Genomic DNA, 25,059 nt, shown 5'->3' with positions numbered 1-25,059 from the left:
CCCCGACCCAGCTGCTGACAGGAGGGAGCGGGCCCGGCCTGGTGTGGGGCTCCGGCCGCTGTAGGCGGCGGCCGGGAGAGCAGGAGAAGCGGGAGGAGAGGAAGATGCGGGTGCTGACGGGCCGGGGCTGGTGAGCCTCTGCCAGTGCCTGCAGGGCCTTGCCTCCGAAGGCCCGGGGGGTCGGCGTGAGGGCTGGGCATCCCGGCCTCCCTGGCCGCGGTGGCCCTGGCAGGTGTGGTGCTGCACGGCAGGGTTGGTAGGCTCTCGCGTCACGCTTCCATACCCCAGAAGTTCACTGCGGTTGTGTCGCGTAGCCCATGGCCTCGGCTGTGTCTGCTCTGCAACTTCGACTTTAAAACTACTTTGCCTTGCTTCTGGTGGAAATAGAATTCCTCTGCAGGTTTCTATGATGGTGAAGAATTCAGACCGTAGGCCAAACCTTCGCACAGCTTTCGGCAGGTGTTGATCGATAACTTCTCCTTAAAATGGACTTCTAGGTAGATCTCTTACTTATCAGTATTTTAGCGTTGGCCGTGCCCGGCGTCAGTAGCTTGTTGCCTTCCAGAAACTCTGCTCCTGTGTTTATCAAGAATCACACTTAATTGGTTTAACCTTCAAGTCCAGAAAGCTACGCAGATGCCACTGTTAAGAGTGTTTTGCTTTAAAAATGTCCCCTTAAGAAGAAATTGAACATCTTTCAGGAGCGAACTGCTGTGTCAGTGATAGCAATGTGTTACAACTTCTGATTTTTTTTTTTTTTTTTTTTAGGGTTCTGTTAAGATTGCTGCATGTTTAGGCAAATGGGGTACAGAACTGGAGAGTGACAGATTGGATACCTAGCTCACATTTGACTGGTGGTCTTTATTCTGATTATAGGTTTAGCTGAAGCTTAGTCTTACAAAACTAAATTTAGTGAAAAATTGGATAGGAGGAAAAAAATGCTCTTTTCCCTTCTCTGCACTGTAAAGCAAATTTTTAAAAGTATATGAAATATACCTAGTCTGCCTGGTAGATGCATAAATGCCAGTGGTGATCCTAACAGTCATTTGCAGATTAGACTCCTAGCTGCTTACAAATGCAGTTTGTTTAATAGGTGTAACATGGTTTTAAACAGAATCCCCTTCTACTTCAGTATTACAGTTTGTTTCTGTGAGCAAAGTTTAATAATGTGTAGAAAAAAGGAGTAACAGTAGTCTTGGAATTGTACTTTTGCATTTATTACCACCGGCTTTTCTAATTACAGCTTACAGTCATGTAGCTGAAAGCTATAGTTTTTTCCTTGCTTACTGATTAAAGAAATTGTGGAGGGCATATAAGTCCACTTGCCTTCCTTCTCTTGTGGGTTTTTTTCACCTCAAATCCTTCTTTTTAACTAAAAAAGAAAAATGAGTAAAAGTCTTTGTTACACTTTTGCTTTATAAAACCATTGAATAGCACTTCTTTGGCTAACAGCTGAGATTTGTACTCCTTGGTCTGTTGCTATCCATGACGGAGGAGAGAACCTCCTGAGGGATGTCTTCTTCTCAGCACCATCTTATTGACTGGCATTTTCACCACCTCGGGATTGTGCCTGGCAGTTGTTGGAGAGAAGTGAAGAAGAATATAGCCTAATCCACAGTTCTGAGATGCTTTGCATAGGTTATTGTGCCATTTTGTTATATATGTTGTGGTAGGTTGTTTTGCTGTGTTCTTGAGAATATTACCTGTTGAATATACCAGTTCTGGTTGAGGGAGGCGGAGAACCAAAGGGTGCTCTTTTGAGACACATTGTTTTATAGGAAGTTCTGTTTCAGCTTTAAAAGGAATAAACATCATTATGGCCAGGACTCTAGCTCTTAGGGGGATGCTGTGTGTCATCAAGTATGCACCAGTTTGGGGCTTTTGCCACCTCCTCTTGCTCATCTTCACCTTTCTTGCTTGTAGCAGTGAGCTCCAGCAATGCCTGTTGAACCAGGAAGGAGAGAAGCTCAGCTGAATTGAATTACTGCTGTTCTTGCTGTGCCTTGAGGGAATTTTTCCTCTTGCATTGAAGGAGATTATAAAGTAGTGTCTTCTCTTTCTCTCTTCTCCCTTCCCCCAGCCAGCTGGATGGTCATTCTTGTGCTGCTACAGTACTGAGCATTTCCCTCGCATCTGGAAAAATGCTGTGTCATTGGCAGGAACACGAGCACAGTTCTTCTTGCTGGGGGTCTCCCACACAGGAATTATGTAGAATTCCAAGACATAGGGGCAAGTGTATTCCTTTGTAGCTTGTACAGTAGGCTAACAGCTTCGTATGAAACACCGATGCCTAGATGTGGTGAATAAATCAAAATTCTCCACAAATTAATTTTTTGCATTCTAAATTTTGCTCTTCCTACATTGATCTAAGCATTGAAAATCGAAGAAAACAATGATGTCACTCTTTAGTGACCTACATTAAAAGAGCAAAGGATGCAAATGAAATTCAAAGAAGAAAGTCCAAACATCATGTTCTATATCTTTGAGCTCTTCAAGTGGTTTTTTTTTTTCCCATATCTTGTCAAAGGAGGCATTTTATCTTTATAAAGGCCAGTTATGTTTTTACCAGTGTGTTATAAACCACTCATGCTGAGGGAGTCTTGTTTAGAAAACAGCCTCTCTGGATCCACAAAAAGGAGTCAGAAGGTGGGAGGTGATAGCTGAGTCAATATATTTAAGTACCATTTGTCTTTCCTAGGGAGTGTGATGAAGTGATTCTGTCCACAGTTTTATTAGCTGAATTATGCTGTTAAACCAAGTTTTCAAATCACACATTTTAAAGGGCTTTTATAAAAAATGTGCTCCCTTGAAGATGGATGGTATTGAGCTAATAATGAAACAGTAATCTTAGATGTGCATTGATGAATTATCATTATTAATGTGAACATTTTCAGTGTTGTTTTTCAGTGGAGCAAATATGGGGGGGGGGGGGAGGCAGAAATGGAATGGTCTCTTCAAGTTCACCTGGTAAGAGGAAAAAAGCAACTTCTAAAGTGTGAAATTTTCAATTGTGGGGAAGGATTTGCCTCTCGGTACAAATGATTCCATGCCAAGAATATTAACATTTTTAATTTGAGATAATAACCCTTCAAGCTTGAAAGCTGCATCTAAATAAAATTTAGGAGGAACTGTAGTTCAAGCTTAGCTTGGAAGATATGTTAACCTTTAATTTAATTTCCCCTTCTCTACCCAAGGCTGGCAATAGACTTGCGGATCTGTGCTTGACTGAAGCATGACTGATTTCTGCTCTGTGAATGAGGTGGGGAGAGAAGTATAAGCTCACAGCTGCCTGTGAAAATGAGCTCCCTCTTTTTACATTAATTTGATACAGCGTTTTCCAAAGTTATCTATAGTGATTCCTTAACATTATGTTGTCTGAACATAAGGATTACTTCAGTCTGTGCTTCTTTCTTTTCTCTTTGATTTGTCAAATTCCAAATTAATGAGAATTTTCCATAAGTCTCTTGATATTTTCATAATGAGTCTTCATAATGTTTTATACGTACATAGAACTAGAAGTATCTCTCATCTGGGTAGGTGAATTAATCTTACCCAAATTTAGGTGCCCATATTTAATCTGATTGTCTAGACTCTTTTTTAACAGACCATGGAGATGCAGTCAGTTGTGTTTAGAGTGTAATACCATTGGCAAAAAGTGGATATTTGCTCTAAAATGAGATGGATTGCAACTGACTACCATTTTCTGCGATCAGAGGGTAGGGTGACTTGTCTTGCTTTTCTTAATAATTTTAATGACTCTTTTAGAAGCAGCACATGGATCTTTGTAGGTCTGTAGATCAGAAGCTGCAGATAACTGGACTAGGCTACAGAAGCCAAGCTGTTCTGATGTTCTGTAAATTCTTAGTTCCCCTGATGAAACCAGTAACTGCCATTTCCACCTGCTCCAATCTGAGTTTTTCTCGAGGATGGGTGACCAGGATTGAACATAATATTGCAGAAAAAGTCACACCATCCTGAAACATCACTTATTCTTTTTCCTTCACTCTATCACACTAGTGATTCATAATGTCCTGTGATTGACTCGTGTATCTGAATCGTCATCCGTGTTAATAAGTTCTAAAGTGATAAATCCTGTACTTACAGGAAAAGTCTTTATTATTAGTCACTGTTATCAAGACTTGCATCTGCTGCTATTCAGAAGTTTCACCCTATTTCTACTGTTCTAGCTTTCAAAAAAAATTTGATGTGATACTGTAATCCTCCTCTCTATCAGTGATGCACCTTAGCTTGTAGCCATCAGCAAATTTCCCTGGCACTTGGGTTTCCTTTTTTTTTAACATCAAAGTCACTGGTAAAAATGGTAAACAAGGCAACTTTCAAGACACTTGCAATTTCTAAATAAGTTTTACTGAAACATTTGGATCAAAGGAATGCAGAACGATGGTAATGGGAGAACAAGTTCATCAAGGGAAGATATGGTCTGTACCTTTCATGAGAACAGATTGAATTTTAAATTTACCTTCATCGTTTACAGAACATTTAAGATTCCTTGAGTTCTGAGTCTGAAAAAAACCTCTCCTTTTGTTCCCAGGGAGGAGACATTTCTTTCTGACATTTTCTGCTCAAAAGTGAAAAGCTGAAGTACTAATCAAACTGCCTCAGCCATCAGGGATCAGCTGTACAGGACAGACAGGAAGCTAGGACTCAGGTTGGATCCAAGAAATTGAATGTTGTCTTTCAGTGTTAACACCATCACTAAGGTGTGTGTGATAAGAGCCACACACTAGTTTATTTCTTACAGTGTACAGTTAATCTAGCATTGTAGGTGAACTGGCTCTGACTGCTGTCTATTGCAGTCCCATGTCTCCTGGAGAGCAAGTTTGTTAAAATATCATTGTGTCTGATAAGTGCACAATTCTGTAGTGTACTCTACGCATCTGAGGACTCCAAGCTTCCATTATACCAGGATGATCGATGCGTTTAAAGTTTTTTATTATTGCTTATGTCTGCTTGTGCTTCAGGGCTTGTTTTGTTTTGTTTTAATCTGGACCCAAGAAGTTTGAAAGCATCTCAGTTGTTCTGAGTTGTTTTTTGTCTGTTGCACTGACTAGGCTTCAAACAAATATGTTCGGTCTATTTAGGATAGAATGGTGTGTACCTGGAAACAACAGTAGCATGCTAAGCTAACAGGGAGTTTATGCCTTTTTTTTTTTTTCTTCCCCTTTTATGCATGCTTTGATACTACAAACCACAGTATGGTCCTAGTTTAAGCATTAAGTAAGCTTAAGTTAGAGGTTCATCACAGGAGGGTTTGATTCCAATAGATAAACTGCAGAGAAAGATTTCTTTGTCCTGTTTTTGGTGGTGGTGGTGTTATTCATGCATGGTTTGATTTCTTCCTACTTTTATATGGTACCACAATAGGCAATTAACTTCTGGCTAAGAACAAAACTTTCGGGGAAGATGATGTTATTTTTGGCAATAAAAAAATCACATCAGCTGAGAGTTGTGCTGTGAAATACGTGGTTTTTTTCAAATAAAAGTGGTATCGTCAGACTTCAGGATTTGTTTTTGTAAAAATCTTTAAAAATACATGCTCCAGTAAACTTTCAGAAATTTGCATTTGTGATCAAGTTGCATCATTGTTTCTTCCTGGCTTCAGTTCTGAGCAGCTTTGAAAGCAAAAGTTTCTGAAATTGTGTAAAAGCAACAGTTTTCTTCAGCACAAACTTTTCAGTATGATTAATTCAGAAGAGTGGATTTCTGTGATTGTGTGACTCCCCTAGCTGCAGGTGATTTGTATTATTTTCCAACATGAGTAATAAAACACTTTTTTCTCTCATTGTCTTTCCTTTTTCAGATCCAGCTATGGGATACGGCAGGCCAGGAGCGCTTCAGAAAGAGCATGGTGCAGCACTATTACAGGAATGTACATGCTGTTGTGTTTGTATATGATATGACAAACATTGCCAGTTTTCACAGTCTGCCATCGTGGATAGAGGAATGCAAACAGCACCTTCTTGCCAATGATATACCACGGATTCTTGTTGGAAATAAATGTGACCTGAGAAGTGCTATTCAGGTACCTACGGACTTGGCCCAGAAGTTTGCTGATACTCACAGTATGCCATTGTTTGAAACCTCTGCCAAAAACCCCAATGACAATGACCATGTGGAGGCCATATTTATGACACTGGCTCACAAGCTTAAAAGTCACAAGCCATTAATGCTTAGTCAACCCCCAGATCGCGATGAAATACATATAAAGCCTGAACCAAAACCTGCCATGACCTGCTGGTGTTAAATCATGTTATTATCAGCTATCACCTTGTCTTGTTTGCAAATGCTTCAAAATTACGATCTTGGCAAAGTTCCAGGTTTTGGTAGCAGTTGTAGTGAATCTCTTTGGCACTTTAATGTGGTTGTTTTTTGTTTTTTTTTTTTCCTGGTGTGGATGTGCCCATCTCATGTTCTTGCACTTTGTAATTGTACTTTCTGAATTACTGAAGTTTCACTATAAATATATGGGAAAGTAAACTTTCAAGTGAAGTTTTGACAAAGCAATTCTACTTGAGCTCTTGCTGCCTGAGATTGTTTTCATCACTTGTGGTAAGGTTATAAATAGTAAGCCAGTTTACTAACATTTTTGGTTGCTACTTGCATTGGAATAATGTAGGAGAAGGTGTTTTGTGACAGCCAGATAGCTTGATTTTTGGGTCAGCGAGCAGGCAGATTTTTGGTGTATGAAGGAATATTTGGTGACTGCTAGCAAATTGCTAAGCAAGTACCTTTTTATTAAAAAAACAAACAAACAAAAAAACCAAAACGAAAACAGGACTGTCAGATAAAGTTTGGGCTGCCAGTGTAGGTACAAACTGCTAGCTTTTGGCTTGTCATTCCACTGTAAACTTTGTCTGTTTCTTCATGGCAATGGTAAGAGAATTGACAAAGTTGTCCCTACCTCTAGACAATTATTTGATACTTAAGACTTCATTAATTTTTCATAATTAGCATGTAAAAGTAAACTATGCATTCCTTCTTACGGAAAGTACTGTAGCACAGGATTTGGGGTAAATTTGGGACTATAACTGTCCTAACTTCTCTGACCTTACTGAAACTTCAATGAGGACTTATTTCTAAAGATGCTGTATTGGAATTGAGTGTCCCAGGCTAAGTAAAAACAGATAAGTAAATAAAAGATTGAGTGAAGTTGGCAAAAGCATACTGGTTTTCAAAGGTAGGGATTTCAGAGGATTTTAGTGATAATGAATGCTTTTCAAATATCTTGGAAAAAGCTTTTTACAACTAACTTGCTAACATATTTTAGGGATGGAAATGCTTAGGACAAAATGTTAGGAATATGGGACTTTCTTAAAATACTTCTGAATACAAAATAAATTAGATCTTGAAATATGGAGAGAATCTGCCAAATACATCATCTGTTACAGATTTTTGAGCTACAACCTGCTTGTGTAATGTCGTGTCTCTATGGGGGGCATCCTTGGCATTTCTAATGCGAGTTAGTAATGTGTTGGGTCAGATGAGGGAAATTACTCCTCTGGAACCTTCTGTGTTCTCATAACTGCAGCCATTTTATTTCAGTTCTGTCTGAAGGTCAAGTTTCATAATAAAAATGGTGCTAGGTTGCACGTAATTACGTAAAGTGAAATGTAAGCCATGGAACATAATCTATGACTTCATATACCATGTCAAACAATGTTTTGTGACTTAGTTTTTAAAGGAATTGATGTAAAAATGAAGATTTTTGATTTGCAATGTGTAGTGTATGATGCTGACTGGAAACTGTACAAGAGGGCCAGTTCAGAAGCTGCGACCCTAGTGATCACATTAGAAACAAATTATTGAAACACAGTAACTAATATTATTTAAACTATTACAATTAATAAGGTGTAATTCTATTGCAAGTTATACTGACAAAAGAAAAATGCATTGACTTTTTTCTAGATTTAGAAAGAGCATTCAATTTGGTCTAATATGATTAAGATACTTAAAAAGAATCTAAACAAAAGGTAGTATTTTTTCCTGTATAAAGCTGCTACAACTGTGACAGTAATTTTGTTTAGGAAACATTTGTAAAAGGGAACTTTTGTATTCACTCTGAACCTTACACGACTAGAATTTGGTTTACAGTCCTTTCAGAAACAATCAGCTTTTTAACAGTAGTGTCCTTAATGATTTTTTAAGAAAAGGATTGATCTTAAATTTATGTGTATACTATTGTAAATAAATATGGTTTACAGTCCTCTTGGACAATTTGTTTTTCACTCATGTCCTTAATCCTTTTTCTCAAAAGGATCCATCTTAACTATTTGTATAATAAGTATGTCAGCAAATGTTTTTTTTTTTTTTTTTTTTTTTTTTAATTAAAAAAACAGAATGAAGAATTCCAAAGTCAGTCAGTCAGGCTGGGGATTGAGGTAAAGGAAATTATGTAGCTACAATGTTACTGTTAAATTTGATATCAACCATCTGCAAATTTGTTAAGTTTTATGTTATTCACAATCTGTAAATAAGGGCCCTCGTAATTAAAACTGTGTGGAAGCAATGTTTATGTATGTAATTTCGTCTTCAGCACAAAGCATGTTTTAATGGTTCTGCCATAAAGGTAACGTGGTTATTAATGCAGGATTCAGTATGCTTCCTGGCTTTCAGTGGTAATGTTCTGCCCACAAAATTGATGTCAAAAGTACTGAACACTTTGTATATGTATTTTCACTTTACCAAATTGTAAAGTTGGATTATTTTGTATGTGTTGGGGGGAGGGCAAGACACAATCCCAGAGACCTAATAAACTGGCTTTGCCACAAACTGTTATCACTTGTTTTCGATAATTGTGCTAGGAATTATGATATAATTTCTTATGGTAAAATCCATTAAAAAAAAAACCTATCAGGGAGAAAAAGGAGTTCTAGTTTCTGTATGTGTGGGTGACAGTTTTGTGAAAGACTGTCACAGTACTTGGACTACTGTCAGTGCTTTCTTGTGATGGCTCTGAGCTGTGGCAGCCACCTGATGATTGAGGCATGTTTGGGATTTATTTCAGATTCCAGAAGACTGGGAAGCGATACAACAGTTTTAAAAACTAGGAACTGCTGACCCTTAAATGTATGTTAGGATGCTAAAGGAGTCTTCTCCACTACTCTTCTCTTAGTCTCACCTCATGTTCAGAAATAAAAGCTCTAAACTTCACATACAAGTGGGATTTCTGTGTTATCTCAAAAATCAGTCTTGCAGGTTTCCCTATGTGTAGGAATGCACATGCACAGCAAGGCTTCAATTCCAATTAAGCTGGCTTTTTGGTAAATATCATAGCCCTTTCCCCACAAAGGAACTCTCAAATCATTTGTGTTTTATACTGTTTCCCTACTGTCCTAGTTGTGCTCCTCTTCTAGTTCCACACTTAATAGTGTATTAGAAACACAAAGGTAAAACACCTTTTAGAGATGATTTGTGTCTTTAAATATGATTGCAGTCATCACCGTGCACACAGGCCAATAATTCTGCTGAATGATTAAAAAGGTGTCCGTTGAACGTGTATACCCTCTGCTTTTGGACACTGGGAACGAGCAGAAGGGACCGTGGTAGACTACCGACAGTGCGATGCAGTTGTGAGCCCTTGTCCTGGATTGACACTAGCTATTTCATCAAACCGCTTAGGAAGGAAGCGACTTTCAAGTTAGGGAGGCAAGAGGCCAACATACAAACTCTAGATGCGTCCTAGTGTTCATGCATATACTTGCTGCACGTTAGGGTTTCCTTGGTTTTTGTTTTTGTTTTGTTTTTTTATGTCTCACGTCTTCATCATGATGCTATAGCCAAGAAGGATCAGAATACATGGGGATTTTACATGTACTGTAATCTTGACAAAGCAAAAAATGGCTGATCCAGTAAGGGGTCTAAAGTACATAGTCATTAAAGAATTTGAAAGATTACATAGCTCCACCCTTGTCATTTTTTTCCCAGCTTTATAAACCCATAATTTTAAAAGACGGCTTTCCGGATGTAGTGAGAGTAGATGAGGACCCCTAATTAAAGTATTATCTTTCACTTCAGTCTTATTTCATCTCTAAAGTATGGCTCAATGATCTAAGAATAAGTTAAGTTCTGACTTTGGTGGAAGGGAGTAACGTGGGTGTCCATACAAGAGTTAAGGTCGAGGCAGCCCTGCCTCCTGCTCCCTGTTTGCCCTTTACCACCTTCCTCTGCGACACACAGGGAATTTCCCACCTGGAATCTGCAAAACCGGACAGCAGTAAAAACATCAGTAACTGTTTTCCCTGAAACACTGCAGCTTTGCATAAAGACAAAACTGATCAATATCACGCTTGCCTATGGCTTTGAGCACTCTTGGACCAAAAATTGCTGGTTTTGTCCTTGTCTCCCCCAGCATTTGATCGTGTGCTGGGAGGGCAGCCCCTCTGTTTTTCAGCTGGTCAGAGATTTGTGATTAATCCTGTATGATGCAGCACAATTTTCATCTTTAAACTGTAACCCTGCACTAACATTTTCCCTGACTGATCATCTGCTAACTTGCTGCTTTTATAAATTCGTTGGAAGTCATATGCCTTGTCCCCTCAGTGAATGTTTTCACTTCCATGTGAATATATAGTTCTAATGGTCTTTTTTTTCCAGAGCCCTGCTTTCAAGGCCATTGACCAATGTTTCATAGCATCTCAATTCCCAGATAAAAAGTAGAGCCACATGTCATTCTGAAGTAATAGTCATGTTACTTTTAAAATGGCAGTCTGGTTTTCTATGCAACTCAACACAAACATGTAATCTTAAATCTGACGCTGTAGATAACATTAGAAATGGGCATTACTCTAGGACTCAGAAAAAAAAAAAAAAAAAAAAACCACAAATGCTGTTTTGAGTTTGAGGGTTGGTTTTGGGGCTTTTTTTCCATCTGTTGACACCGAAGGCCCGAAGGAGACCTTTCATTCAGCCGGCTGAACGCCAGCATCAGCGAGGGCTGTGAAGCGACATTGAGAGGGAAAGAATTGCTGCTGGTTTCCAGTGACGTCCTGGAATTCACTGGGCTCTGTACAGCCTCCCAGCTACAACATCAGCGTCGCAGAGGCTGACACCTATTCAAGCACTTGCTGAAGGCAGCTCCTTGTAGTTCAGGAAGATATTTCCAGAGCCCAAAGGCAGGCATAAGTAAAAGCTGCTACCCATCCAGGGACGCTGACTGGGGTGCATAATCCTGCTCCGTGCGGGTATTACCTACACGTATGGTTTTCTGCCTTTGCTGAATCACCTCTGGTTAATGTGAATCTTGAATGATAGAATGCTTAGTTAATCATTTAAAATGAATGAAAAGCAAATTTCCCAGCAAGACCAACAATCATTTCAAGGAACTCCTCATAATCCTCTCCCCATCCTGTTCTTCTCACCCCTGAAAACCAACCCGGGATTGATGTAATGTGACTGAAGCCTGGGGTCTGAGGTACAGTGGTGATCACTGACCAGAGACATGGCTTGTAGTTGCAACTAAGGGCAAGGATGTCAGATAGAGTCGCCGGACAAGCAGGCTGAGTAGTGCACGCACGGTTTGACTGGATCTCAGTACCAGGAGAAGTGGTCCAGGCTTGGGCTGCACTCACCTCAGTGGAAAAGGCTGTTCGGTGCCTCTAGCTACAGCAGCCATAGCAGCTTCACCCCCCCCCCCCCCCCCAAAAGAAACCCCAAAGTTTAACAAATGGGTGTCTGCCCCCCCCCCCCCCCCTTTTTTTTTTTTTTTTTTTTTTTTTTGGGGGGGGGGGGGTAGCAGAACTTGCAACTCGCTTTACTATCAGGTGTATGAGAGCTGGTGTTGCCAGCATCAAACATTCAAAAAGAAGTTGCCTGTTCTCTCTTCCCCAAAATTAATTATAATAAAATTGGTTTCGAAATAAATGGACAATCTTAAAAAAAAAAAAAACAACAACAACAAAAAAAACCCTGAAAACGGTGAGGCGGGGCACATGTTTTGGATTCCTGTCTGCTTGCATCTTATTTTGAAACCTGTAGGGTGCACTTGGGTCTCACGGTCTGTGTTTCCATTAAGAGGTGGAGTTCAAAAACAGACTTTGTTTACACATTTAAAACCAATAACAACCACCCCATCAGAATCTTCAGGTAGTTACTTGCTCCCAGAGACTCAAGGAAAAGGAACTGTGTTTATTTGACAACACTGAAGAGCTCAAGGCGCCTCTCTCTTCTTTTATCTGCCTGTCATAATCCATCTTTCTGTCAGGTGCTGCTTTAAAACAAGTAACTCTCGTTAGAGCACTGCAGTCCTGCCTCTGTGTTTGCGTGTAAAAGCAGTACATTAGATCGTCAGATCTTCATTTTGGAAGATAATGGTGGGGGGTTTTTTTCTTTCTACTAATACTAATGTTTTTCAGTAGGAGGTATACAGAGTGTCAAATTCAAAAAAAAAAGGATAAGTGTTGTCTTTCTAACAGCTTATAAGCTTTTTTTTAATAGACTTTCTGTTTCAGATGCCATCGAACCCCTGGCAATCAGAGAAGTGTTGCATAGATCCAGCCATAAGTAGACAAAATCACAACGGTAAAAATCACAACAACATGGAGCCTACAGAGCCTCTGTGATTACAGCCTGTATTTTTCGTGCACACACACACAGAGGTATTAAATAAAAAAGGAAGAGGCTACTAGTGTGAATGTGAGCATATGAAGAGTCATAAGACCATGATCTTAGCTCAGTACTTCCTTTTTTTTATTATTTTTTTACTGTTTGCATTGCTCCTTTGAAAAGGTCACAGGCAGAAAAAAAAGGCTCTGTTGTGAGGCAATATGGTAAACTCCCTCTTAATGAATATTTTTAGTTATTTACTTTCAAAAACATCACACTGTGCATCTAAAAATCACGTGTCGTAAAGCAGCGGCCGTGTTTGAAGATGGTTTTTCCTCTCCCATGTGGCCTAATGGAGTTTCGGTTGTCACTTTGAGTGCAGACTCCTGGAGCTGGAGAGGCTTTCCTTCAGCTCTCTTATTTTCCCCCCTCCCTATGTGGCAGCAGGCTAACATCGGGATGTCGGTAATGCTGAATGCATTTTAAAACCCCATCTTCAGCCTTCATCAAGGGGGGGCAGGGGAAAAAAAAAAAAAAAAATCAACCGAAGCTTAGTGCTGCCGAGTGAAGCTGGCAGAAGACAAGTTGAAGCAAAATTATATTGTCTTTTGCACACCACAGTTAAACTGGAAGTCCTGGCCGCGGGATGGTGGGACTGCTAGGATTTTCTGGAGGTTTAAGAAAAAAAAAATCTATACACGTTAACGCAAGAGAATTTCTTTTTGCATGTGGCTAAATGGGTGGGAGGTGAGCTCCACGCTACAAGTAGTTGGTTGTGGAGCAGGGGAAGGTGTGTTATGTGCTGACCCTGCACATATACTCTTTCCTAAGCATTTGGGGTTGGGGTTTGGGGGGGTTTTTTTGGCTTTTGGCTAGTAAAGCCTGGCCGGCCGTGCTCTCCAGCCACTGCCCACCCAGGGGACACCCCTCAGCCCTGCCTCAGCTGCCGGTGCCTCTCCAGGCAAGGCTGATGTCCTCCCCAAGGTCTTGGCTGCTCTGATGTTCTTCTTGTCCTTTGTAGTCCTCCATCCCCCGGTGCTTTGCTTGTTCCAGGAAGGGCACACAATGAGAAAAAGATTAAACTGACCCTAAAATACATGCAACAGCTTTTCCATTTACTGCAAGATATTTTTAACCCACTCATAAATCAGAGGCAATGAAGGGCTCCTGGCTTCAGCAACTAGATTCAGCTGCAGATAAAAAAACATTTGCTAATCAGAGGGGGTTTTCAAGTTCCTGTATGTGATTATTCATCCTCATTACTACCATGAAGTACTAACTTCAATACGGCGCTAATATCTGAGTCACTGTAATGCTGCTGTTAAAAAGCACAATGGTGTTGGCAGCCCTTGTGATTGGCTTCTAAGACTTGCAATAGTTGTGCTTTTCTCAAATTGCCTCTGAAGCAAAATAATTAATTTCAAAAGTTTCAGCTTTCATGGAATAGGTATATTTCATTTTTATGCTTGGTGATAGATGATGATATATAAATATATATAAATGTTCTATATATATAAAATGATGACCAGAAAATACGTATATTCACATATGTATTTTTGGGGCATCGTAAGGATGCATACTTCAGCACTGTAATGCAACTATTCGCAGGAGCAGGGACGGGGGACTGCGTGTACAGAATTACAACTTTTTGTTATGGCAGTGAAGCGATTGTGTGGTACATGGCACTCATGGGAGTCCAGTGCTAGCATCGGCTTTAAATGCTGAGACTTTATAGGTGAAGGGCTGTTTGATGTAGCAAAGACTTGGGTCAGTCGAAGCTGCTAGGCTGCCTGTACAGGGCAAAATAAGAGACACAGAGGCGACTCCTATGAGATACGGTTGGGGCAAAGAACTTGGCAAATGAGAACACCAGCTGTAATCCAAAATCAGTCTCATGGCTATTGGGGGGGGGGGGCCAAGGGCTTGACAATATTTGCATGTACTGTTTCAGTAGAAATGGTATATATACAGCAACTAATAGTGATTAAAAAAAAAAAAGATGAGTGTATTTAAAAACATGCAGTGAACAGATGTCAGTAGATGAAACATGAAATATAAACTGAAGTTTTGGGTTTTTTTTTAATTAAGACATATAAATGTCATGTCAATTAAAGACAATGCACATGTTTCTGGTAGTACTGAAAATGTAACTACAAAAAAAAAAAAAAAAAAACATTATTGCAGCAGCTCAGAAAGTGCAAGTGAAACTATGGAGTTTTATAGTGCGTTTCGGTTAGATTGACCTGAAGAGGTGCAGGACAAAGCAGGTGCTATCTTTACAGAAAAGCTGCTAGGCAAGGCTGGGGAAATGCTGTTTGCTTTGATGGGCTTTCCCTTCTCAAGTTAGCGTTAAGGCCAAGGACTTTTCCCCATACTTACACACTGTTAGTGCTGGAGAATCATAGAAAATCTCAAGTTGGAAGGGATCCATACGGATCAAGAAATCACACAGCCTGACTCCAAAAAGTGTATACTGTGCTCCAGGTACATTAGGTGTGTTTCCTGCTGACTATAAAGAAAAGAAAACATTCCTCCTTTCAGCTGCAGGCCAACACCTCTTTTTGTTTTCAGAACATATATGTATTTTGATTGACTACTACCACTCCTGGCCTTTCCCAGCTCTTTCAAGGCTCTGCCTGCTTTTACTTAGCAGCACATTTGCATGTGCTGCAGGTTGCGGGACGAAAGGGAAGCAGCCAGCCAGCGGGACTGATGCTGCAAGAAACTGCTGTACCAGAGTCACGGAGACCAAGCAAGGGCTTTGGGGAGAAACTCTTGCTTTATCAAGCCAGGTAATTCTTCCGCTGTAAACTAGTACCCTTGTATAGTAAGTAAGTAACTGCCTTACCTATTTTCTTTAATGAGCAAGACCTACGTATTCCTGGAGTCATTCCCCACACAAAGTATTTTAGGCCAGTTCATCTACCTATAGTGAAGTTTAACTTAAATTTTCAAGTACTTCATGCTAGAAAAGGCAGGCCTATGGAGCATGCAGAGCTGTGATTTTTTTTTTTTTTTTTTTTTAATCCCCTGGCTTCTCACCGCCTTTTGCCCACAAAGGGGAAAGAGATTTGTGCCCGGCAAAGCTGACTGCTTTCCACTGCCCTGACCCTGAGCACCAGCAGCACAGGGGAGGACCCCCATATAAATAAATAAATAAATAAATAAATAAATAAATAAATAAATATATATATATAGCTGGAGCTTGCAAGCTGCCTTAGGGGTGAGGGGTGGTGAGACTAAACCCACATGTTGGTAGCAAACCGTGTCCAGCGCACACCACATCAGTCTGAAACCATTCGTATTACTCAACGAGGCTGAGGAAAAAAAGCAAAATGTTCCTGTCAGAGAGTGCAATGTAAGTGTTGGATTACAAGACTGGAAGTGAAGTTACAAAAAAAAAAAATCCCCAACAAGCTCGTTGTCAAAAACGTACCCGAAATGGTTCTCTGATCCTCACCGTGATGATGACCCCTCCTCTTCCCCTCCTCCCCCAGCACCTTCAAGCCCTTTCTGAGGGGGAAACAGCTTCAGCAAATACTTTGCTCTTCGTTGAACATTAACTCACAGAACCAGCTTCCCTGATTAACCTTCTGATTACACCCTGTGATTAACTCTGGCCACTGCTAATGGGGAGGCTGGCAGCCTTCACTTTTATAGCCCGGGGATTTTGTGCGCCTTGTTCTGTGTATCGGGGTATAAGGTAACATTTGGCTAAGCTTACTCAAGATAGAAAAATGGCTTTGGACGTAAATGCCTCGTCTTTGACTTAATACAAATAATAAATGCTGACACAAGGTGAGCACAAAGCGCTTGGTGGCTGTGTAATTTTGTTGTGCGGGACCACATAACCAGGGTCCGTAACCCACGTCAAAAGCGAGGTGAGGTGCTGGTGTCCTGCCTGCAGGCTGCTCAGGTTAGATCGGCAGTTTCTACTACGCCCAGGAAAAAAGCTGGATGTTTGGCCTCAAGGAGAACTGAGGCATATTTGCATCTATCATTCCTCTTCAAAATGCCAAGTTATTTGTATTTCTTCGTGGTGAAGCATAAGGTGCTTGAGGCTAAGGTGCAGCACCCACCTGTGCAGGGTGCTTTGGTGCAGAACAAGCCCTGGGCTCAGGTGGAACCTGGAATTTCTATTTTATTTTCCCCTGGGTTTTGCTTGCATTATTCTGCAGGCACTGTGCTGAGGTGTACCCACTGCTACACGCACCCCTCGACAGCGAATGCCACCTTGTCCTGTGTAACCATACCTCCCTCCAGCCGCCACGGGCTTTTGCCCACCCCAAAGGGGAAATCTTGCGGTGGTGGGAAGGAACAGGGAAGTCCGCTCGGTCCCTGGGATCTTGCCAATGAGGAAAAGTCTGTGGGCAACAAATGACGAGGCCGTTTCTACTGGAGGTGGTGGGGATGTGTGTTTGCATAATAAACAGAAATCCATCTGACTTCCATCAGCAAAAGCTGGGGGTGACACAAACCACGAAATGTCCCTGGAGATATGGGCAGGCTCTGGGAAGGCACCATAACTAGCATGTGGAACGGGCTACTAAATATAGCACTGGAAGCTGCAATCAGGAATATATTTTCTGCAATGCTAACCAATTAGGGGGAGTGACATTAAATTGGCATTCGGTTTCCACCAATTTCCATATTGCAGCTGCTTCTTTTCTAGAAACTCCCCTTTTGTAGAAAGAACTGTTGAAATTGTGTGTCTGTAAGTGATCGTAAGTGCTGGTATTGAGATGGGGATGCTGTGATTGCACCACTGGAAAGCCTGTCAAAAGAAATATGGCCATCGAGGGCTTTATAGCTGCTGCTGAATCAATTACATACATTTTTATTTAGAAGTAGCATAGAGCATACTTCTCTTTTATACACTCATACTTCAATATATGCTGTTAAGGCTATTCCACAGCCAAAGGAGTACCTGCCACACTGGCAGAGGTCTGCCTGTCACTAAACGTCACTGGTCGACCGCTTTCCAAACTGGCCGGGAGGAAGGGGCCGGGTCCTCTGCTTGTGCCTCAGAGCTGTTCCAGGAGGACCTGACCTGCATCAGCCCTGGTTGCATCTGCCCCGCAGGACGGCGGCGGATTTCCCACCCTCATCTCAGGAGTTATCCTTCCGAGCCGACGGAAACAGTGCCGCATTCCAACGAGGACTAGGGATGTGTACCCTCTGTGTGCTTGCAATAAAAGCTAATTGCTCAGCTCAACCAGCAGTAGAACACCGTTGAATTATACTCAGTCTGTACCGTCTCATATTGTAATGACTAGTTACAGAATAGTATTTCTGGATGGGACCGTAGCTTCCACCCAGAAACAATGCAACGGCTGAGCCGTGCGTTTTAGCGACAAACTACTTCTAGCAAGTTTCCCCTTTCAAAGGCAAAATCTGTTTTAGACTGAAGGAGAATTCAAACCACACTGCTTTTAGCTATTAGCAATCACAATAACCTCTCAGGGAGTCTTACTTTCTTTTAATGTACAAGAACAGCAGTTTATGTTAATCAAGGAGAAAAACCCCAACATTTCATCACAGACTGTTTGGAGTTATGCCAGAAGCATCTGAGGATGAGGAAAGTAGTCACGCTCGGTGCTTTGATGCTTGCTGACAGGCACTATACCAGAGAAAAAGGCACAGCATCACTTTTTGAATTACAATGTTTGAATTACTTTAATATAGTATATACACTATACCTTCAAACGGACATCTGCAATGACACCAACTGTGTTTTGGTTGGCGTAGGCAAACATGAAGATATTTAGAGCCAAAGCCAGAAAGAATTTGGCTACCGTGGTGCGTAGTCAAACTTCCAGTTGCCAGAATAGGACCTGCAGCCCCGAGTTAAGCTGCTGGCCTGAGCACCGAGGGATGGGGTCCAATTCTGCCGGCAGAAGCCGGGCAGCAGAAGCAGCGATGTATGACCAGAGGAGGGCTGCGGAGGGAGGCCGGTGGCTAGGGATGCTCTCTTGATCATCCGAGTACCTTTCTTTATAATCTCGGCCATTAATAATCTTAAAAGTCAGTAACGGAGGCACTTGCTAAGCACTTTATGTACAAAGTGTGCCAGAGTCCACTAGGACTTCCTCGATATGCAGCTTCGGGTATTTTTCTCTTCGAGATTACAACAAAAGATGTAAAACATCTTCAAATATAAACTCTTCAACATTGGAAGATGTTTACTCCTAGGAATTTTACAAATAATTTAACAGAAACGAACCGTCCCTCTCCGCAACTCACCAACCCCAGGAGACTATGAAGTTGGACAGGGTTTGCTAACTTGGATATGCCAGGATTAACTGCATACCATAATGCTAATTTTTGACGATGTAGCTGTGGCAAGCTGTTTTGGAACCAAGGGCATTTTACGCGCATGTGAGATGAGCACCGACTCAGAGGACTGCCTAGCATTTTGTCTGTACGGTGCTTTTATCAGGTGAAGGTCTTCATTTAGGTGTTGGAGTCCCTTTACTAGTGTTATGAAAAACACTTCAGTCTCTAGAAAAAAAAAATAATCAAGAACAATTTAATTCCCTCTCCTCTTGGGAACGGGAAAGGCACCTTATGTGCTGCAATAAGATTAATCTTATCTGAGATCATTCCTGGAGTTACATGCCTTGTGGTGGGCACGACTTATCCTACTAATCACAGCACTTTCTCAGGATGGGCACTTACTTTCCAAGCCCTGTTCAAATGAACGTGCTGTGTCAACCTACATTGCGGGAGAAGTAATCTACCACTTCATGCTCAAGGCCTGCGGGCAAGATAATCACTCAACAGACACCTCTAAGCCTACCTGAAAGTGAATCACAAAGTACACATGGGAATTTTATGTACCTCGGGAGTTGACGGCAGTTGACTGGAAGCTGTAGTTCCTTGGTTGAAAGGACCAAGAGGTCCTCTAGAGACTCTCCAACAGAGAGAGGACCTTGGTCTAGATCTGCAATCAATTTTAGCAGAATGGGCCCCCCAAAAAGCATTTTTTTAAACTTTCAGTCTCCAAAGTTGAAATAGAAAAACCTGAACTGAATTCAGAGTATCTAAGTTACTCTGCAAGAGGAGCTACTGCAACTCCAGTTTCTACCACACTCCAGCATTACACTTCAGCACTAAAACTAATTGTATGTATACTCTACAGAATCCGCATTTTGACAGAGATACCTGAATGGCATTGGCAAGGCTTCGTATCATAAACTTCACCTGCTCTCATCCCTCCCAAGAGCAAGAGGGAAAGCACTCTGAAGTTCAGTAATGAAGTGGGTCCCTCGTAATCCTTCACCCATTATTGTATCATCCAGATAACTCGATGGGTGATGGGGGGGAGAAATTGAGATAGCATTTGGCAGGGGGAAATACTCCACAACCAGTTTCTTTTAAAAATTAATTGTATTTAATATTTGAATTGCCTAAGGCTAGCACTGCTAGACAAATTGCATGATGAATTCTAGTGGAATAAAACATGACTTAAGTACAAAAGCTGGAGGAAAAAATGCTCATGCTTTCCAGAGGCAATGAGGTATTTTACCTATACAAAGTCTGAATGTCCAAAACCATCTGCAGACCTTCCTCTTTGCACTGTCATCTTTGCTGAACGTTGGGCATTCAATAGTTTGCTCTTTCTGTGTGTGTTTTTCAAAAGGCCAAGAAAAAGTGCTTAACCATCTTTAAAGATGAAGAACTTCTTACATCCATCTTGCCACATTTTTTTGACTAGTAGCTTTAGAACGTTTGACTGCTTTTTCAAGCCATTCTGATATATGGTGGCGGTTTGGATGCGTCTTCCTCTGCATCTAAGTCCTGGGCTGGAAACCGATCTGGGAAGTCAAAAATTCTGCCCCCACGACCTGCGTGGGGAAGGAAAGAAGAAAGCATTAAACCTGGGGTAGACACTTGCACAAAATCCTGAGTTCCTTTAGGCTTGGAGTATTTTGGTTATCAGGATTTTGGCCTGGGATGTAAAGCTTATTCAGGATGTTCCTTCCACATCCCTGGTGAATATCCAAATACACGGAGGGAAAGAGTTACTCACTTTGCACAGCGCAAACCATTTCCACAGCCTGATTTTGGTCCTCACTAGGTTGCAACCATTCCTATGAATGAAACACTGCCATCACAAAACTCATCTGTGGGTTTGTTCAATAAGATACACTTGAACTCATTTTAAAAGTCTGTGTAGTCCACTCCTCCTAACAAGTTTAAAGCAGCCTCCCATTACACACTTGGTATCTTTAGTCAAGAACAGCTGCCTTGTAACCTGTACCCATTAATTCCTTACCAAATGAGATGGTCGGATGTACATGTTTAGTATAGCATCAGAATTACTCCAGTAACAGTAGCTGATATTTACTGAGCTCACTTAGCAGACACAAGCAGTGTGTGTCTCATCACTCAAAGTACAGTCCTCATCATAAATTAGCACTAAAATGTGGTGAGTCGTCTCCCCTACACTTCACACACGGTACAGGGGATATTTTTATTACTGAATGTGTAGTTCTAGGGATAAGGCATCTAGGTGTGTAAGTACCAGTAAGTATTTGAAATGCTGTACCAGCAGCAGTCATTGGTTTAAGGGCAAGAGAAGGAGGAACAGTTTTTGAGGAGAGCAGGAATTCATGGGAGATGGGACCACAGTGGTTTCAGCGCTAATGGTTTGGAAAATTGAGTTAACTTATGCTAGTTCTTACACAAGACTGTAAATAAGAGGGAGGTAGTAAAAGGAAAAATACTAAAAGCATAAAACACTTCTAACATCCACTTAATTTCTTACAATTAGCCCTGGATGACTGAGGTAGAGCTGAGGCTAGGTTTATAGAAGAAAAACACATCTTCTCCCCAGTTTCCCCTCCCACCCGCAGTCAGTACAAATAAATGGGTGCCTTGGACTCCTCACTCACCATCCCAGTTACACTGTCGTAGCACGAGCAGCGTGGAAGACTCCGGCATCCCAAGTAAGCCATCACGAGCACAACAAAAGCACTGCAGATAGATGCAGCTAGCATGGCTACGTTAGCACCTTTGACTACTTTATTAAGTACGAACTTCTGCAAGCAGAAAAGGAAATGTTAAAGCCACATTGAAAAAGTGAAGTCCTCCACCAAAAAAATATTCTAATGACTGCAAGAATGCTGCGATTGCATCGTAGGCGATTGATTCAGAGTCAGTGTTATTTAAGGCTTTTCTTCCTGTGCTCTGAAGAGCAAGCCAAGTGTGAGCCTCAAATACGAAAAGAGCAAGCAGGAAGAGAAGGCTTCTGGTTAAACAGAAGATGCTATGCAATGGCGTCAGGTTTGGAAATAGCTTTAACAATGAACAGAAACCCAAGGAACGGCTGCTCCTCTTCACCCTAAGTATGGGAAATGTCTTCTTGCTATACTGCACCTTAGCAGCCTGACAATTCGATTTGTCCTGCAATAAACTAATGAACAGCTTCATCTACCTGGAATGTCTTCATCCCTACAGGGAGCCATCGCTTGTACCAGGTCTGAGGTACAAAACGGCTAACTCATTCCTTCTTTTCAGCTTTACTGTGGAGGGTACGCTTGAAATAATACCCACTTTTAACCAGCTGACCCGTAACTGCTGTAACTTTATCACCTGAGGTGCATGCTGGAAAGGACTCGAGCCTAGCAATTGCCATCTCAAACCAGGGCAGGGCTACGGCCAGCAACTACCCCTTTTCACGAGCAGCACCACGATTTTGTCCTGGCACAACCCAAACCCTTTCGTACTCGGCGGTGGCAGCAGTTAGCCCGACCGTAGCGTGTTTAGGCGCATACTTCGTGTGCACGCCTCCGGGGACGAGCTGTGGATCTCAAGCAGCTGCTTCTCAGACGGGGCACCCAGGCGAGCTGGGCGTTAGTTCACGCAGCCACCAGTACCAGCCACGCTGCTGCAGCAGCAGCGACCGGCAGGAGCTAGCTACAAAACGCCTATCTAGCCCTGCATGGGTTTTGTGGTTTTCAATACCTAGCTTGATACTTAACTGTAGACTTATACAATTTTTTTTTAAACAAGTGCCTTGCTGCAGGCACCGCTTCAAACTCTAGTTTAGGCACCCTGGAAGTCTGGTTCTGCTTCCAAGTCATGCCTAGTAATGTTTGCAGATTAAGACAGTCGTGTTCCCCAGTAATAAGCATGGTATCGATACTTACTGTATGGATAACATGGACTGGGGCAGAGCTCAGCTCCTCCTCTTCACCATAGTTCAGCGTGAAGGAGCTATAAACTACTACAATGAGGATGGCAACACAAGAGATTATGGAAGCAACTACCAGCACGTTCACCTAGACAGAGAAATTAAAGGAAAAAAAGAAAGGGAGCAGGAATTAAAACTATCCTCTGACAAATCAGTGCAACTAATACAGACAATATGTACTAACAAGCATTGTAGGTACTAGCCTTTGACCTCCTGTAACGCTAAGTACCCGGTAGCAACAGTCACTCGGAAGCCAAACACAATGCAGTAAAGGTTTCCATGATACCAAATTTCTAAGCTACAACTGAGTCCCAAATCTTAACCATGGGTGCTAGGTGGACCCAAAGACATTGTTCTTAGAGATCTCTTACTTATAAAAAATATCCCCCCCCCGCCCTTGGAGGTTACATGGCTGGAAAGACCTGCCGAGGAAATGCAAGTCAATTAACTTGTTTCCTATTTTAGTGTACACAATTCTTAATAACAGGAAGGAACACCAAAAGAAATGGATCCAAAAGCAAGCGTTTTCACAGATTTTTCCTTTTTATTAGAGCCAGCACTTGCCTGCTGCAGCAGAAAGCGAGGTAATGCTGCACCCTCCTTTCGCTTAGGAATGTAGGAGCTTTTATGAAGATAACTCAAGAAAACAAGCTCTCAATCCTGCAGAAGGACCGGCCAGCTCATTCCCTAGCAAAACCGTTTTTGATTGCCCAGACAACATTTTGCCCCCCCCCTCTCCCCAGGCTTACAAGAACTGGATTCTTCCTCTGAGAGGAAAACAAAGCCAGGACGCCTGGGACTCCCATCACCTGCAGAGCACAAAAGGAGTTGGTAACTGGGAGACAACTATCGGATTCAGATGATAAACTACTACAGAGCAGATGAAAGGCTCGGAGTAACCGTTAGGTCAGAAATGGAAAGAGAATTGCTGGTTTCTTCTGTTTTCCTCTGCAGCATCTCCTGGGGGCAGGACACTGTGTGAAATGCGTCTTGCCCTCTCGCCACCCCCACGGCAGCAATCCTCCAACTGCCTTTACGGCTCTGGCCAAATAATAAAACTGATTAAAGTGCTAAAAATGAGCACTGCTTTCCCAAGTCCTTATGCATCTCGTAGATGGAAGAAAGATATTACTGAAAGGAGAGGAGCAGCCTCTGGATGGAAGATTGCTCTCCAGTACAACTCCCTTGCGGCACAGCTCACCCGGGTACGAACAGTAACGTCAGGGTACAGAACGCCCGGCAGTGAGGATGCTCGCTGCCCGCTCCTCGTTGCGGTACAGAGGATTACCGGCACTGTGGGATGCAGATCGTCACCCAGATGTTCATCCGCCTGACGTGAGGATGGTGTGTTCCCCTCCTAATCTCTGGTGGCCTCTCTGTGGTCACCATGTTTCTGCAAAGAGCCCTGCCAATTGCCACTACGCCCCATTTTCTACATTATCCAGTAGAAACGTATTTTATTTAGCTCCTTCAGAGGGAAGTCTGCTTGTACTCTCCTGGCTATACCGTGATAAGGAAACTTTTATTATCTGGGTTCAAAGCAGGAAACCAGGGAAGAGCTGACAAGAAGTCCTGGCCTCCCTCCCACCCCCAAGCTGAGTACTAGTAGGTAGCCAGCAGAGAAAAAAAACAAAAACCAAAACCACAAATCAAAGCATAGAAAATACAGTGCAACTTTACCATCCCAGCCCAAATTGGAGCTCTGGTTTTGCCCAGCTGAGACTCCGTTCTGAAAATGCCATCTATGAACCCGCTGACGACGCACACCGTGCTGAAGGCTATCTGGAACAGACCCAGCACGACCATGTTCCTCTGGTTAAAGATGAAATATCGATAGCGATCCATTCTGCTTTGGTTCACCCATAAAGCCCCGCACGCGGAGACCGGAAAGCCGCGCCGTGGCCCTCCAGCGATGGGGAAGAACAGCTTGTCCTAAGGCAGGAGAAAGAAGGGACAGGAGCATCGGCGCTCGGCCAACGCCGGCTGGCGCGCCGGGGCCCCACAGTACGGCGGGACCCCCCCCCCAGTTCACCGGGAGTACAGAGTTCGATCGGCAGCAGCGAAAGGTGAGCGGTCTTTTGAGAAATGCCTCACGCCGCTGCGAGGCAGGGGCCTGGGACACCGTTTCTGGTGGTTTTGGACAGACACCGTTTTTGCACAGACACCGTTTCTGGTGTTTCTGGACAGAGATGCCCAACCTTACCCCGCTGCCAACCTTTTTCCCCCTCGGTGTTTCTGCTGCCCAGAAAGGCGCGGGGGTTCCCTTGGGTTTTGTTCCTTTTTCCCTCGCCAAACGCGCT

At 42.3% G+C, this 25,059-nt stretch overlaps 2 protein-coding genes across 2 annotated transcripts in view; one reads left to right on the top strand and one right to left on the bottom strand.

Moving 5' to 3' along the window:
• Positions 1 to 8,337, top strand: part of RAB33B (RAB33B, member RAS oncogene family) — a gene marked incomplete at its 5' end in the record, with an annotated part of 8,568 nt that extends 231 nt beyond the window's left edge. Inside the window, one exon of the mRNA XM_010583629.1 lies at positions 5,822 to 8,337. Coding sequence (XP_010581931.1) covers positions 5,822 to 6,265 — 444 coding nt within the window. The remainder of the gene's footprint in view (positions 1 to 5,821) is intronic.
• Positions 8,338 to 20,304: 11,967 nt separating this feature from the next.
• LOC104841758 lies at positions 20,305 to 24,565 on the bottom strand. The gene is made up of 6 exons (XM_010583628.1): positions 24,440 to 24,565; positions 23,509 to 23,568; positions 22,716 to 22,847; positions 21,459 to 21,605; positions 20,594 to 20,654; positions 20,305 to 20,408 (listed from the first exon to the last, which is right to left on the bottom strand). The coding sequence occupies exons 1-6, from the start codon at positions 24,563 to 24,565 to the stop codon at positions 20,305 to 20,307; spliced, it is 630 nt and encodes a 209-aa protein (XP_010581930.1).
• Between the last annotated feature and the right edge of the window lie 494 nt (positions 24,566 to 25,059).

This window comes from Haliaeetus leucocephalus, unplaced genomic scaffold (genome assembly GCF_000737465.1).
Source record: "Haliaeetus leucocephalus isolate CR32 unplaced genomic scaffold, Haliaeetus_leucocephalus-4.0 Scaffold924, whole genome shotgun sequence".
NCBI lineage: Eukaryota > Metazoa > Chordata > Aves > Accipitriformes > Accipitridae > Haliaeetus > Haliaeetus leucocephalus.
This window is presented reverse-complemented; position numbering and strand designations above follow the sequence as displayed.

Coding starts and splice junctions, on each gene's coding strand:
- LOC104841758 (XM_010583628.1), bottom strand. CDS start 24,565: ATGGTCGTGCTGGGTCTGTTCCAGATAGCCTTCAGCACGGTGTGCGTC. Junction 22,848..23,508: donor AGAGGAAGAATCCAGTTCTT/GTAAGCCTGGGG, acceptor TTCTCTGTCTAG/GTGAACGTGCTGGTAGTTGC. Junction 20,655..21,458: donor ACGACAGTGTAACTGGGATG/GTGAGTGAGGAG, acceptor TTTCATTCATAG/GAATGGTTGCAACCTAGTGA.